A 17,185-nucleotide genomic window follows, 5' to 3' on the forward strand; every position below is an offset into this window, starting at 1 on the left:
CGCTACCCATAGGGTAGAAGGGTATTATAACTTTGTGCCGGCAGGAAATGTATGTAACAGGTAGAAGGAGGAATCTCCGACCCTATAAAGTATATATATTCTTGATCAGCGTCAACAGCCGAGACGATATAGCCATGTCCGTCTGTCCGTCTGTGTGTCTGTGTGTCCGTCCGTCTGTCCGTATGAACACCTAGATCTCAGAGACTACGAGAGATAGAGCTATAATTTTTTTTCGACAGCATTTGTTATGTTTGCACGCAGATCAAGTTTGTTTCAAATTTTTGCCACACCCACTTCCGCCCCCGCAAATCAAAAAAATCGAATAACAATCGTAATTTTAAAGCTAGAGTTGCGAGTTTTGGTATATATAATAATAACTATAGTAGTTATGATTCCTGAAAATTTGGTTGCGATCAGATAAATATTGTGGAAGTTATAAAAGAAATACCTTTGTATGGGCAAAAACGCCTACTTATAAGGGTCTTAGTTACTTTGGCTGACAATCTGGTATATTGAACCGTCTATGGTATATTTTGAATGCGGTACTATATTGATATACCAAACATACCATTTGGTATATTTTTAGTATTTTTTAAGTATTTTCGGTATATTTTCAAAATGATACCGCAATATTTTGCCTTTATTAAAAATGGGTAGCGGGTATTTCACAGTCGAGCACACTCGACTGTAACTTTCTTACTTGTTTTTAAAATTGAATTTAGTGTTTTTATATGTAACCTGTTTCTGAGGTTACTTTTTACTATGTTCATTTGACTGAACACACGCTCTACCTCAGCATTTGACCAAGGCAAACAGAGTAGCCTTATAGCAAACAGCGCTAAGGACTTGAAATGGTTGTTGTCACCTGAGTCCCTAAAGCTCAGCACTTCTGCAAAAATTTGACAGTGTCCTCCTTGTTCTCCCAGTCAAATAAATGGATCTTTCCGTATTGCGTTAGGATATCGCTTATATTTTCCACATTGAGCTGCTCCAAGAAATCTTCAATTTTTTCATTTTGAGCTCTCAAAATCCTATCAACAGAAAAAACATTTATTTTTTCCAGCGTTTCGAAGTTCTCCGGCAATCTAAAATTAAAACAAAATCGTTAATATCTCGGACGTCAATATCATAAATACCTAACTTACCTGGCTCTTAGCTGTTGGACCAACTCCACAACGAAATTCGCACACTTCGTTCGAATTTCAACTTCGATCTGCTCCTGACGTTGTAAGGACTTAATTTTTTTTTCAAAGTCATACCCCAAGCTTAGATTAGTTTCAACCATACATTTGAAATCAAATTTCAAAATGTCGATATCACAGCTTGGTGGTATAATTAAGGCCTTCAACGATTTGATTGTTGCTATTAAATCTTTCAAAAGTTTTGTAGCATTTGAATTTCTGCTTTGAAAGTTTTTGTTTAAGCGCTGCATTTCCACTAATATCGGCTTCAAAAACAATAAGTAAAGGCAATTTACTTCGTCACTGTACAGTTCGTGCAAGATTTTGGCTTTGTGACAGTTCTCCTGGAGTGAAGCTATGGAAAAATGCAATTTTAGCTCTGTCCACTGATCAACAATCCTGGTCACCGCCAGCTCAATTGAAAGCCATCTAGTCTCGCAGACTCTAGGGATTTTTAAGGGCAACTAAGGATAAGATTTCAGATAAAGAAAACAGTTTAAATCGAATCACACATAAATTAAACATTTATACATATTAAGAACAGGTTACAGCAGCTATAAATTGATATTAAAATTTAAGTAAGTTAGTTTGGACAATCACGATCGCAGGACACAAAAGAACGAAACATTTGGACGAACACAATTCGAAATTAAAGTAAAATATTCAGGCTAGTACCTTGTCATCGTTTATGCATTGATATATTTTTTTATAATTGATTTGTCGCATAGAGCTTTTAGAAAACCAAGAGTAAGTATCATGGATTAAAAATTCCAACTGATCTGGCAAACATTTGGCGCAAGCATGATTGACTGACAGCTGTACCGAATGACAGACACATTTGATCAAAATAAGCATGATGCCACGCGCCAAAAAAACGTTTCGCCGAAAGTCCGGTCAAAGACTCGGATAATGAATCCTCGTCATCAGAAGTGGGATTACCTCTGCCTCCAGCCGATGATGCAAATCTTTTGTGAATTTTGGAGATGCAAAATCGTAATTTCGCTGAGCTAATAAGACAAGTGCAGTGCTCTCAAAATGAAACAAAAGATGCCAAAAACATTGTTCTGCCAAAGTTCAACCCTGATCGTGCAGGATCAGACGCTCTCTCCTGGTGTTCAACGGTCGACTACATCTTGTCCGAAAACCAGCTAGTGGGCAGCGCTCTTGTAATGTCCCTCAGCAAATCACTGGAAGGCACCGCATGTCACTGGCTCTCGCAGACATGTTTTCCCGGCATTACGTGGACGCAGTTCCGAGAATTATTTTTGCAATATTTTTCTGGAACGGAGACTTTGGCCGCAACCGTTATGAATTTGCTAAATGCACGCCCAAACGAAAGAGAGTGCTTGTCGCTGTATGGAAGCAGAATGATCACATCACTTATGGCCCGCTGGAAGTCACTTAGCGTCGAGCAGATTGCAGTATCCGTTACGTTGGCACATGCAGCTGGGATAGACAAACGATTGCGCCGTTTGGTTTTTTACGACGGATATCAAGATGAGAAACGAGCTGCATCAGGAACTCAAAGCCTTTTCGTTCGACACTAGACAGAACCAGCATTCGAGTGACAACTTATCAGCACCCCAAGGAAAAAAGAGTCAGGACTATGTCTCACATCACGTGTCATAATTGTGGCAAACCCGGACACAAGGAGGCGGAATGTCGCTTTAATAAAGAGGCAACTCAGCGTCAGCAGCCCCGTAATCAACAATCTGGAGCAAAAGATCGATCATCCGTGATCTGCTATAAATGTGGAAAAGCTGGACATGTATCTACTGTGTGCCCGGATCGTCAGGAGCGTCCGCCGATGAAGAGCAATACCATCAAAGACGTAAACATATGCACGGTACTTGAGCCCTTAGGAACGTTGCTGCAGTTTGGTGAGTCGTTCCATCAAAGAGACTGCGTCACTGAGATTATCCGGCATTAGAATAAACAACGTAGTGACATTGAGGGGTAAAGGTGGCAACTCTGTTTGCAGCATTTTACAGATATTGGCGAATGTTTATACCCGCTACCCATAGGGTAGAAGGGTATTATAAGTTTGTGCCGACAGGAAATGTATGTAACAGGTAGAAGGAGGCATCTCCGACCCTATAAAGTATATATATTCTTGATCAGCGTCAACAGCCGAGACGATATAGCCATGTCCGTCTGTCCGTCTGTGTGTCTGTCTGTCTGTGTGTCCGTCCGTCTGTCCGTATGAACACCTAGATCTCAGAGACTATAAGAGATAGAGCTATAATTTTTTTCGACAGCATTTGTTATGTTTGCACGCAGATCAAGTTTGTTTCAAATTTTTGCCACGCCCACCTCCGCCCCCGAAAATCAAAAAAATCGAATAACAAGCGTAATTTTAAAGCTAGAGTTGCGAATTTTGGTATGTACAATAATTACTATAGTAGTTATGATTCCTAAAAATTTGGTTGCGATCAGATAAAAATTGTCGAAGTTATTAAAGAAATACTTTTATATAGGCAAAACGCGCACTTACTAGGGGTCTTAGTTGCTTTGGCTGACAATCTGGTATATTGAGCTATCTATGGTATATTTTAAATGCGGTACTATATCGATATACCACATATACCATTTGGTATTTTTTAGTATTTTTGCAGTATATTTGGTATATTTTGAGAATAATACCGAAAAATTCATTTCTTTTATTCAAAATGGGTAGCGGGTATCTCACAGTCGAGTACACTCGACTGTAGCTTTCTTACTTGTTTAATTTGTGAGCGTTCTTTCGAAATCTTGTTTCACGTAGTTTTAGACAATCATATCAAATACGACGCTCTGATTGGTCGGGAAATTTTAAGCCAGGGCATCGGCGTGACGATTACATCAAGCGCGCTTACTATGTTTAACGAAAAGTCTGTATTACCTGTCGTAGTCTCCGAATGCACTCCTGACCTGGCTGGTGTCGATACCGATTTACATGGACAGGATAAAGACAAACTGCTCTCAATATTACAGGGGTATTCAAATTCTTTTATAAACGGTATACCACAGAGCCGCGTGACTACGGGACAGTTAGAGATTCGCTTGATTGGTCAGAATAAGACGGTTCAGAGGCGCCCTTACCGATTGAGTGTGGAAGAAAAAGAAAAGGTTAGACATTCCATTCAAGACATTCCATTCATGTTGGAAGCAAACAAAATAAAACACAGTTCCCCTCCTTTCGCGAGTCCGATGTTACTTGTCCGCAAGAAAAATGGTACAGACCGTCTGTGTGTTGATTATCGTGAGCTTAATGCCAATACTGTTTCCGACAAGTACCCATTGCCACTTACATATATCATATATATACCAGATAGCTAGGTTGAGTGGTGCATTGACATGGCGAGTGGCTTCCATCAGATCCCAATAAATACAAGCTCTATTGAACGGACAGGGTTTGTAACCCCAGAAGGGCAGTATGAATACTTGGATATGCCTTTTGTAATAGGCCGCTTGTCGTATCTGAAATTGACTAAGCCTAAAAGTATGCAACATTTTCTTCTTCTTTTTTTTCTGCACACCTACATATTTCTATCTATTTATTATATTATTTATTTATATGTGTATTGTCATATTTAGTTTGTATTATTTAATTTGTTTAGTTGTATAAAATTATTTGTAGCCTGAGAAAATGGTACTAAATGTCTTGTCATGTTTTGTTCTGAGAAGCGGAGCTTTATTTAGCAATGACTCTGAAAGCTCCAAAAATAGCGCCATCTATTGGTGGACCACGATACTTACAAGCGTGAGTTACAAGATCAGCTGATCATGTTAAGTCCACACCAAAATAGACAACGATTACCTTTTTGAGGATTAGTTGTCAAATTCCGAAAAGAGGTTTTTGTTGTTGGTTTTTGTTTGTAACAGAAATGTTAAAAGGTTATGTGAAAAACCTAAGAAAAAATGTGTAAACGTGCATGTGACTAAAACCAAAAATATATCTCAGTGAAGTGGTTGGCGAAGTCCGTTGCATAGAACGTATTTGTAAGTATACAATGGTACTGCAATGTATAATTGTTATACTAATACGTTAATTGTGTTTTTTTTTCACAAAAGTGCACCTATGCCGTCCACTTAACCTACGCAATAGATGGTTGTCCACTTTCACGTCCTCCATATCAAGTGCCGTTTTCCAAATTAGGGTAAATATTTGTTATAAGTATATTTAGTTTTTTTTGTTGTTCTAAGTTTAGTTTTGTCTATTTATTTTTAGATTCGGCACCCAGTATTTACACTAAATCTAATAACCCAGTCATAATTGATATAAAACCTAGTGTGTAAACAACCCAGATTAAAACGCAGTTTTAATCTAAGTAAAACGCCGTATTGTATAATAACCCAGTGGTCGAATTTTAAATCCATTTCAATTGGAACTTCACCACACTGTAATGAGTGATTAACGGTCAACAACAAAAGCTTCACGACGCAGCTGTGCTGGCCACATCAGCTGTCGGTACACCAAAAACAGATGGTCTACATAAACGACGGTAGCCAGAGATAGTTGCCGACTCGCACTGCTAAACGGAGAACTGCTTCCAAGCAGGTTGGCTTCGTCTGTTGTCGAAGAACAACTTACCGTTGGCAGCCTCGCCTCAATCGCTAGTTACGAATTGTGCTGCTCCTTATTGTGTCATCGCGGCCGAAGGCGAATAGCTGGTTGTCAGCCTATGTTTTGATTGTTTTTGTTGAATTATTGTTAGTTTAGATTGGTTAGTGAAAATGTGCATTTTTAAGTGAATGTTTATCAATGTTGTAAGTGTAATATGATGTGGCGAGAAAGTTGAACCAACAACTTTTCTTGGGCCCTCATAATACAAGTACCACTGTACTATTGTATAAAATAGAATTGGCAATCATTTAAGAATGCATACAAGGCACCATATATAGGCGAAATATCTTCTTAAAATTGTATTCAGTTGTAAAATTTCTTGTTTCTGTATTGCTTGCAAAGTAGGTGCACTCATAGCTACATACATTTGTATGTACATATGTATATTTGTGTTGAATTGCATTAGCAGATCATAGCAGCCAGCTTTTACGCATGCGGAAAAGCTTTATTGTTATTGTTTATCCACAGCTTCACCACAGACAGTCACTAACACAAGGAAAGATCTTTCTGCGTGGGAGTCGCCGAATGTATGTAAGTCTGTTTCACTCTTACTAAATGATAATATATACATATGAGTAAGAGCTTTTGGTGCATCTCACCATAGCGCGGCTGCAGCTGCTACTGCGGTCCCAGCGGTCAATGACCTTGTAAGGCTGGCCATATGCATGCCTGCATTGAGTGACAGCCATCAGCTGATCCTCATACAATTGCTTGCGCAGAGCTTTTCTGTTTAAAAGATAAATCATGTTTGCCTATATTTATTGCGTTTTCCATCATTCTCAATGAAGTAATTTTAATTGCAAAATTCTTAAGGTATTAGTAATTTTCAAACCCAAAAATAATTATTTATATTATATTTATGCTAGATCATATTTTATATTTATAGGTTAAGTATTTTTAGTTTTTCTTTATTTATTCTTTTTCTTTTTGCCTTATTATTTATTTTTTTTCCCCTTTTTACCTTATCTGTGCAATTTCTGCCTCATAAACACTTACTATGTTAGTCCGTTAATCTATTTATTTATTTATTTTTCATGTCATTTCGTTTGTAATGTTAAAATTCAAATCACTTTTCTTATATGTTAATAAATTAAGTATGTTCGCTTAATTTAATCATTTTTATTTGGAACCATGCATCACCAAGCAGGAGTAGGTTAGCCGAACCACTTCTTTTAGGGATCCTGCCAACTTTTAGTTTTTGGCAATGAATGCAGGATCATGGTAGGGTGGGCGTCTGCACGCAATAACAGCTGTGTTGCATTAGAGAGTGGCTCCGCCTTCTTTGTTAACCTACCTTTGTCTCTTTCCCTTTCTCATCTCTTTCACTATTGTTTATTGATGATATATTATTCCCATTACACTCCTTCTTCTCTGTCTTCCCTTATGTACGCGAATTTTAAATGTATTATTATTATAAGTGGTGCGTCCTATTAGTTGGCCTTTTATTTAACCCCATGCTACCTGAGCAAAGCCCGGAGAAGCCAGCGCGTACGCCACACTAATAATCCTTCCACCAGCACCAGACGAATATTACACTAGTGATTCGTTACACTTTTGGGCTTAAAAATGCGCCTTCTGTATTCCAGAGGGCCATTAATCGTGCCCTAGGTGATCTGACTCATACATATGCCATCGTTTACATGGACGATGTAATGATAGTTGCACGCACAAAGGAGGAAGCTTTCGACAGGCTAACAATAACTCTACAAGCACTCGTCGAAGTAGGATTTTCTTTCAACATCAAAAAAATGCTGCTTTCTTAAATCTTGTGTAGAATATTTGGGCTTCGAAGTTAGAGCAGGTGAAATTCGACCGAATCCTAGAAAAATACAAGCTCTTACAGGAGGCAGTAGCCTCCGCAATCTGTGACTCAACTGAGACAATTTATTGGACTGGTCTCGTATTTTCGTCAGTTTGTACCCAAGTTTTCACAGTTACTGAAACCACTCTACGCTCTAACTTTAAAAAGCATGTCATTTTCATGGGAAACAGAGCACGAGCAAATACGACAGAAGGTAATTTCAATCCTGACTAGTGAACCTGTTCTTACTATTTTCGATCCACAATTTCCTATTGAGCTTCATACATATGCGAGTGCCGATGGCTATGGCGCAATTTTGTTGCACAAAATCGAAAACAAGCCACGAGTTATCGAATACTTTAGTAAACGGACTTCGTCAGCGGAATCGCGTTATCACTCGTATGAGTTGGAAACACTTGCAGTTTTCAATTCTATTAAGCATTTTCGCCATTACTTGCATGGTCGACATTTTATCGTTTTTACCGATTGCAATTCTCTCAAGGCATCTCGCATAAAAGCGGAACTGACTCCAAGAGTCCATAGGTGGTGGTTGTACATGCAATCTTTTGAGTTTGACATTCAGTATAGGCCAGGCGAACGAATGGCTCACGTAGATTTTCTGTCTCGAAATCCCATATCAAAAGATCGCATCCAGTCAAAAGGTACAGTGGAAAAACATATAAATTTGACAGAGATTACTGACAATTGGTTGTTAGCTGAGCAGCAACTAGACGAAGAAACGTCGTCTATTGTTTCTAAATTACGTAACGATGATCTTTCTGAGGATTGCCCAAAACGTACGAGTTAAGGGCAGGAACGCTGTATAGGAAAATTCAAAGAAACGGAAAGACTCGTTGTCTCCCTATCATCCCAAAGCCATTTAGGTGGTCAGCTGTAAACAATATGCACGAGTCAATTATGCACCTTGGTTGGGAAAAAACCCTTGAGAAAATGTACGAATACTATTGGTTTGACAAGATGTCCAAATACGTTCGTAAATTTGTCGACAACTGTATTACATGCAGATTGTCAAAGCCCCCAACTGGTGAGGTACAAGCGGAATTGCATCCCATAGCAAAGGTTACCATCCCGTGGCATACATTCCACATCGACATCACAGGGAAGCTTAGTGGTAAAAATGAACAGAAGGAATACATAATCGTGTCAATAGACGCCTTCACGAAGTTTGTCTTTTTGTCTCATACATCGAGGCTAGACACCGAGAGCTGTATTAAGGCATTAAGATCACAAATATCATTGTTCGGCGTACCTTCCCGTCTGATCGCAGATCAGGGACGTAGTTTTTCAAGCACAGCATTCCGTGATTTCTGTTCTGTTCAAAAGATAGATTTGCATCTGATCGCCACGGGTGCTAGTTGGGCCAATGGCCAAGTAGAGCGAGTTATGAGTACTCTAAAGTCCATGCTAACAGCTGTTGAGACAGGTCAGGGGTCATGGCAAGATGCTTTATGCGAAATTCAACTGGCTCTTAATTGTACGCCCAATAGAGTGACTAAGGTTAGCCCTTTAGAACTACTCATTGGCAAAGAAGACCGTTTGGTCTCGTAAGTGTTGTTGAAAATAAGAATGATGTTGATATTGATAAAGTTAGAGAAATGGCTAAGCAAAACATGGAAAAGAATGCCAATTACGATAAGGCTAGATTTGATAAAGATAAGGCTACTATTGTAAGACATAAAGTTGGTGATCACGTTTTGCTTAAGAACGAAGAGCGACATCAGACAAAATTAGACCCTAAGTTTAGAGGACCGTTTTTAGTAACCGAAATATTGGAAGGAGATCGGTATAAACTTAAGGCACTAACTAATAATAGAACATATAAATATTCTCACGAATTTTGAGAAGAGGATTACCACAGAGTTGGATGATGAGTGTGATGATGAAGAAATCACACAACTGAATGATGAAGTCAGTGATGAAGATGCCACAGATCAAGCCGGCGAGGGCTGTGATCTTGAAATAGAATAAAGACATTGTAAACGCCCGGATCGGTTCCATATTTCATGACTTTCTGTAGAGGTGAGCGCCCGATTTATGTGGTTCTCCATTTGCTGCATTAATATTGAAATTTTGGTAATGATCGGACGTCAGTTATTTGGCCGGCTTATAAACTAAACTGCGAGCTATTTGTGATGGCCGGTTTGTCTGGATATAAGCTGTGGGCTAAATTAACTTGTTTATTGGCTGGCCAGTTTATTTTGTCAATGACTGTGTGCTAGTTGTTGGCATGATTTTTGTAAATGAAATGAAGAATATGATCGCCTTATGAAAGAAAAGGCTGCATAATTTTAATTGTTTGGATTTAAGTTGGTGGTAATCTGGATCTTATGGCAAACCGTTGTATAAGGGTAAGAAATAATTTGTTCAATTTTGATTTAAGAAGAAGAAAAATGTATTTTTGCGAAACCTGCTTGAATTTGAATTTGTATTAAAAGTAAAATAATAATAATAATAATATGAGAATATTTTGTAAAACCTTTATATTGTAAACTCACGAGGACGTGAGATAGGTCAGGAAGGTCGTGTCGCGGATTAATTTAAACATTCAAATTATAACGATTATTTGTTGGTACACATTTGTTTTATTTCTTTGTGGTTCCCCTTTCTTTCGTGCGAGGCAGATACATAATTCTGTCAACGTAGTTTGGCCGTGGGCATGAGTGGGACAGATAGTGTTCGTCATAACTCACCACACTGTGCGTGTGTATTAGAGGGTAAGAAGGAATTGAAAAGGGATCGACATGAATTAAAGAGTCAGTCTAGTTGTGAAATTCAACCAACATGCCACGCGCCAAAAAAACGTTTCGCCGAAAGTCCGGTCAACGACTCGGATAATGAATCCTCGTCATATACATAAATTGACTACTGTAATTCGCTGCAACGCGTTGGTTCGAATTCGCCGTAAGCAGTCTTCACACACTTGTGTTTGTTTTTGCTATTGCTTCTTCTTGTCAACTGAAAATGACAAACCATATAATACATAGATACGCCAGCTCTTGAAAAAAGTTGTATCATTGAAAACAGTATTATTGCCGAGCGCTCCGCAGCAACCTCAAAGAACATCGATAAACCAATTCTTATCGTAGCGTCACGTAACGGCAAACGTGAATTGAGGGAATTATGTTCAGCGTGTTTTTATTGTTTTAAAATATGCCAAAAAACTACAAACAAAAATGTCGGCACGCTTGGCTAACAAGCTAATTAGGTGTTGTCATCACTTATTTTTCGCATCAACATGAAAAGTTTCTTTCGACATTTTTTATCATCACGAATATTGCACGAATACTGCAGCAATGGGAAGAGCTGAAACTCCATTTTAACCTAGCAGCGAGCAAGGAAAAATGCCATAAAGCGGATTCTTGCATCAAATGTTTAATGACAAGAACTACGCATATTTACTTTTTAAATCCAATATTGTCGGAGTTGCAAAGAGTAAATAAGTGCTTTCAGATCAGCAACACAAATGACACGGAATTATTAAATGATTTGACATTGACCATTCAATCATTGGAGTTGGTCAAGGAAATGATTATGTTTGATTACATGGGGGAGAGAGGGGTCTTGGACAATGATTACGTAATCATTTTATAAAAATTTTGTTGTTAAAAGTATTTATTCAAAAATTGGTTTCGCGCCGATTATTCCGTCGATAAGTACCGAATGCAACTCTATAATTAAGTCGATATACATATTCTATTATTTGTATCTTCTTTTGAAAATACAGATTAAAAGAACAATTTTCATATTTTTCTTTTTTTGTAATTACGTAATCATTGTTAGGGGGGAGGGTGTTCATCAAATGATTACTTTTGATTACTAGCGGGGGGGAGGGGGTCAAAAATCGCAGAAAACGTGATTACGTAATATATGGACAGCCACTATATTATTTTCAATTTAATTTAAGGCTTCAGAAAACTATAAGTTATTGAAGCAGATTATTATTTTTTCTGTGAACAATGTGTTTCGCCTCATTGCCACAAGACATTATTCTATTATTGGAAGGGCTTAGTTGCCAAAATATAGGGAAGATTGAAAGCCAATACAAAACAAGTAAGAGTATGCTCGACTGTGAGATATCCGCTACCCATTTTCAATAAAAGCAAAATATTGCGGTATTTTTTTCAAAATAAACCAAAAATCTCGAATTTTTCAGCATTTTTGCAACGTTCTTCCCGTCAAAAACAGTTATTTTTCTCGACAAACCTCTTCGGCTCATTTCGAGATTCGAAGTTCTAACGCAGCGCGCAGCGCATGTCCCACTCTCAGTTCAGTCGCTGACACGGTTGCCAGAATTGGCTCTTTAGAGCCGACAACTTTTCTAAGCCGAGATGTTGGCAAAAATGTTGCTTCCCCAATTTTTCATTCACTAGTTTAGTGCATAAATACTGCATGCAATTTGACGAACACGGATTTAATAGAAATTAATTTAGTTTTATATTGTTTTGCATTTAAACTTTTTTTCAGATATTTTTGTATCGATATGTGACGCTAAAGTTGCGGAGCTTTCTTGACGTACACTGACGAGCAAAGCTGTAACACGAGTTCATTGTTTCAACTTCAAATGTATTTTAGGTTATATCATTTACTCGATATCAACTCCACATAACGGTTCTATTTTGTTCGGTTAGAATTTTTTTGTATTTGCCAATGCACTATGGTCCGAATTCCCGATTTGGTGGCATAAAGTCCAAAATTTTATGGAAGAAAATCGGAATTTTTTTTTATATATTTAAACTAGATACCCTAAACAGAAAGTATCAATAAATATTTTTGTCAAGAATGCAATCTTGCAAGCAGCTGATTTTTGTGACTAAATTGGCGGGAAACTTTTAATAACTTTGAGCGCTTAGCAAATCCAAACTAAATAATATTTTTCTATTTTTTAAAATGGATATTGAAGTTGGAGGTATGTAAATTACGAATAATAAACACAGTTTGTGTGGTAATTTGTTTAACGTTATATATGTGTACTGTTTTGTGTTGTCCAAGGAAATCAAAAAGCTGACAAAAGTGTTCATCTTCTGTAGAGGAAAAAAAGGTGTTCTGCTTATTTGTGCGTTGTGTAATGTTTGTTAAACAATAGTAGGCACTTTATATTAAATTGTAATAACAGTCGGGTTTGCGGCTTTTTGCCGCTTTTCCGATGCTTTAATTATTTAGATGTGCTTGAGTTCTGTCACGCCACGTTGCTGGACGTGTGGATGGACAGCGGGCGCCACTCCTCCGCGCTGTTTGAACTTGTATTTGGTCAAATAGATGAATGTACACTGAGTGACGACAAAAACAAGAGCAATAAATATAAAAAAAAAAAAAAATTTAAATAAAATATCACGTATACGTCATGATGTCTATATGGGCATTGGAGTAGGCGTGGTCAAACTTACTTGAAAGTTTGCTTAAATATTTAGAGTGGTCTATTAATGAACTATGCCAAGTTTCAGCTCGATAGATGCAATATTCGATTTTATGCCACCAAATCAGGAATTCGGACCATAGTGCAATGATGCAATTTTTATACCCGCTACCCATAGGGTATTATAACTTCGTGCCGGCAGGAAATGTATGTAACAGGTAGAAGGAGGCATCTCCGACCCTATAAAGTATATATATTCTTGATCTGCGTCCGTCTGTGTGTCTGTCCGTCTGTGTATCTGTGCGTCTGTGTGTCTGTCCGTATGAACACCTAGATCTCAGAGACTATAAGAGATAGAGCTATAATTTTTCTTCGACAGCATTTGTTATGTTTGCACGCAGATCAAGTTTGTTTCAAATTTTTGCCACGCCTACTTCCGCCCCACAACTCAAATCGAATAACAAGCGTAATTTTAAAGCTAGAGTTACGAATTTTGGTATATGCAATAATTACTGTAGTAGTTATGCTTCCTGAAAATTTGGTTGCGATCAGATAAAAATTTTGGAAGTTAAAGAAATACTTTTGTATGGGCAAAAACGCCTCCTTAAGGCGTCTTAGTTGCTTTGGCTAACAATCTGGTATATTGTGCCGCCTATGGTATATTTGAATGCGGTACTATATCGACATACCAAATATACCATTTGGTATATTTTTAGTATTTTTGCAGTATAATCGGAATATTTTGAGAAAAATACCGCAAAATATATTTCTTTTATACAAAATGGGTAGCGGGTATCTCACAGTCGAGTACACTCGACTGTAGGTTTCTTATTTGGTTTTTTTTAGAAAATACAAAACAAATTAACTTCGGTTGGTAATTTTGACCCATTTAAATAATATTTTATCATTGGTGAAAAAGTTCAAATTTTGGTTTTTGGATGGTTATTTAATCATATTATTTAGAAAGTGCTACAACCACGAACTTCTTCGGAATTTCGCATCTATAATTTAACTGGAATACAACAGAAGTAATTCAGATTACATATTTTTTTTGTCAAAATTCCGCTAAAAATATCCTCTTTTGGACGGAAAATACATGCATGCACTTTCTATTCCTTTTTTTCTGAGAATTATAGTTGAAAATTAAATGACATCAGGCTGTGTGTTCGACTAAAAACTTTTTTGAATTACTTCTTTATATTTCGACATTATTTTGTTTGTTTTATATGTAATTTTTTGTTTTCTATTTATATACATGGCTGGCAAAAATACTCTACTGAACCCTCCCTGAGGGTGCTGGCTGGGTAGGATCTGCATTACCTCATTGTCATCGGGTAGCAGATCTCTACTATGCGCCGACGTTTCAGGGTTTCAGGTACTGCCGATCCTTGTATTTCGGGCACTTGTCTGTCTGAAGATAAGAAGCAGAATCCATGGTACGAGGTGTCTGACGGTCAGACTAAAAACGCTATGGGGGCTCCCAATAACAAAATTAGCCAAAATGTCTCGGATGGAACATTTTAAAAAATCAACTCGGGCTGGGATGTCAGCCCAAACTTCGTTGAAAGGCATGACTGCTACCACCGTCGAACACGGGGGACAGATTCTCTCTGCGTGACGCCAGCGGTCTCACCTCTGATGCGGTGGGTGCAGGCCAAGTCAGTTGTAACAATACTGTCACAACCAACAACTCGAGGTTGATGCGCGCGGGTGACGTTGTCTTAGCCACCTCGGACCAAAAGTGCGCTGCATCATCCTCTACTGTGGAGGAGGTATGTTGTCTTCTTCAGTCACCTCGGCCTTTCGCCAACACCTCCAAGGTTGCGTAGCGTGGCACGGGAGGCTGAACGAGAAGGCCAAAAATAAGGCGGCGACCCACATTCACACTTAGTGTCCAGGACAAGGAGAGGCTTGACTGGGCTAATGCGTGGACGCGAGAAAACCAGCTGCCCCTCCCAAAAGGCAGTAAGGGTTACAACGGTTCTACCGGTTTGGCCAACCCGAAGGTGGCGGCAAGCAAGCGCAAACAGTCTGCTGAGAGTCCCAAGCAAGGGGCTCCAGTGAGCAAGAGGCTGCGAGGCTCTACCAACAAAAACCACACGGACAGCAACAGACAACGACACAGAGCAACGGTTGCGGTTGCTAGGCGGCATCTGTCCGTTACTCTCATAGACACAGGGGACCCTAACGGGAAAATGTGTGCAGAGCGGTGGCGGCTGAACCATAGCAAGCTGGTCGACGCACTGTTTGTTAGGATGCGGAGTGCCCCAGACAGCCCAATGCCTACTTTTGAAGGCATTGGCTGGATGAATGACATCAAGATCCTAAAATGCAAGGACGACCCAAACTGGGCGGCTTGTGGGAGGGGGAGCGAGCGCTTCAACTGCTTAGGAAGCAGAACCCGGCCATTCCGACGAGGGGTGAGTCAGTTCTTGATTTTATCCTAAATTATACGCTGAGACTAGCCAACAGAAGTGAGGAATCTACCTTTGTAGGTCCCACCTCACGTAACGTGCTGGACTTAACCATTGCGACTGAATGTACTGATGTAGGAGAGTGGAAAGTCCTGGATAGACCCTCCGTCTCCGATCATAAGTACATCCAGTTTAACATTCAATTAAACAGGGTATCTACGGCTGAGCCGTTCAGAAATACCCGTAAAACGAACTGGGTGAAATTCTCCAGCCTCGTTTTCAATTCTTTTGGTCCGCCGAGCACTATCAACTCGGTACAGGACCTAGAAACATCTGTTAATGTGCTCTCAGAAGGGCTACTTTCCGCGTTTCGCCAATCCAAGACGATCGAAGCTACCTTGGTGGAACCCAGATCTCTCATCGCTTCGGAGCGAGCTCACTAGCATGTTCCAACTTGCTAAGAAGGCGGACAACGACTATGTCTGGGACCAGTACAAGTCTCTCCTGAAATCCTACAAGAAGATGATCCGCTCATCTAAAAGGTCCTCATGGAGAAACTTTTTGCTCAGACCTGGACAACATTAAATACACCTCCAGACTGAGGAAGCTGCTGTCCAAGCATTCTTTTAGTGCCAGTCTGCTCAAGTCAGGCGATGGGGTGTGGACGGAGAGCAGTGCTGAAACTCTTGAAGCATTGCTCTCAGCTCATTTCCCGGGATGTATTGGAATAGAGAACAGTGGATGGCAGCTCCTTCCTAGTCTCCCAGTTCTGAGACCCCCTGCCGGTCTAATTACAGACAATAAAATAATTTGGGCTATCGACTCCTTTGCCAAGGTCAGGTCGTCCGGTCTCGATGGACTTTCGCCAGCCATGCTGCAAGCCAGCAAACCTAAGATTGTTCCTTGGCTGTCGGGAATCTATTCGGCGTGCCTCGCATGGTGTTACATCCCCACTCTTTGGAGGACCTTAAAAGTAATTTTCCTGCCCAAGGCGGCCAAATGCAGTCATGTGGTCCCTAATGACTTCCGACCAATCAGTCTAACCTCTTTCCTGCTAAAAACTTTGGAGAAGCTACTTGATTTGCACAACAGAAGTAACTCAATGCATCTGTTGTCCCCAAATCAGCATGCGTAAGGACAAGTCCATTGAGAGTGCTCTCCATGCTCTAGTAGCCTCTATTGAAATAGCCGACCACTTTAAATAATATGCCTTGGGTGCTTTGCTAGATATTTCAGGCGCCTTCAATAACCTCACCACTGACGCTATTATGAAGGGCCTTACCTCAGTGAACACGGCTCCAGCGGTCCACAGGTGGGTCAACCGTCTTCTTAGCGACAAGCGGGTGGTGGATACGTAGGGCGATTTGGCCATTACAAAAGAAGTGCGAGGTGGCACTCCCCAGGGTGGGGTTCTCTCCTCTCAATCCACAAACCGTCACACAGTGGGCGATTTAGTCTCGCTAGCGGCATTTAATTCAAAGTTTGAAATTAAAAAAGCGTTGATGTTTTTCACAAGTCGATAACAGATGCTTTGATTAGATTTATTAAAGCGTTTTAAAAGCTCTACGATCAACTAATCATCAGCTATGGACGGAAAAACACACCATATGATTTTGCAAAGAGCTCTACAAATTTTTTTCCTTTTACGCGCATTAATTTCGAGTTCCTCGGAAATTTACAATTTTATTGAATTTAATATAAGTTTGGTTTTTAATTATCTTCAAGGTATGTATTACAAAAAACAAGGTATGTATTACGAAGCTACCGGATTCAAATGGATTCAGTGTAACTCTTTTATTAGCCGAAAGT

At 39.4% G+C, this 17,185-nt stretch overlaps 1 protein-coding gene across 1 annotated transcript; it reads right to left on the minus strand.

The window, feature by feature from the left end:
• Positions 1-709: 709 nt before the first annotated feature.
• LOC133850503 (uncharacterized) lies at positions 710-2,016 on the minus strand. Its single transcript, XM_062286628.1, has 2 exons — positions 1,146-2,016; positions 710-1,085 (listed from the first exon to the last, which is right to left on the minus strand). Exons 1-2 carry the CDS (start codon positions 1,430-1,432, stop codon positions 881-883), a joined length of 492 nt encoding a protein of 163 aa, XP_062142612.1. The 5' UTR covers positions 1,433-2,016; the 3' UTR covers positions 710-880.
• Positions 2,017-17,185: the final 15,169 nt, after the last annotated feature.

This window comes from Drosophila sulfurigaster, chromosome 2L (assembly GCF_023558435.1).
Source record: "Drosophila sulfurigaster albostrigata strain 15112-1811.04 chromosome 2L, ASM2355843v2, whole genome shotgun sequence".
Taxonomy (NCBI): domain Eukaryota; kingdom Metazoa; phylum Arthropoda; class Insecta; order Diptera; family Drosophilidae; genus Drosophila; species Drosophila sulfurigaster.

Excerpts from the sequence above, each read along its gene's own strand:
- LOC133850503 (XM_062286628.1), bottom strand. The coding sequence starts at position 1,432 with ATGCAGCGCTTAAACAAAAACTTTCAAAGCAGAAATTCAAATGCTACA. Across the intron at positions 1,086-1,145 it reads GTCCAACAGCTAAGAGCCAG|ATTGCCGGAGAACTTCGAAA; the intron begins GTAAGTTAGGTA and ends TTTTAATTTTAG.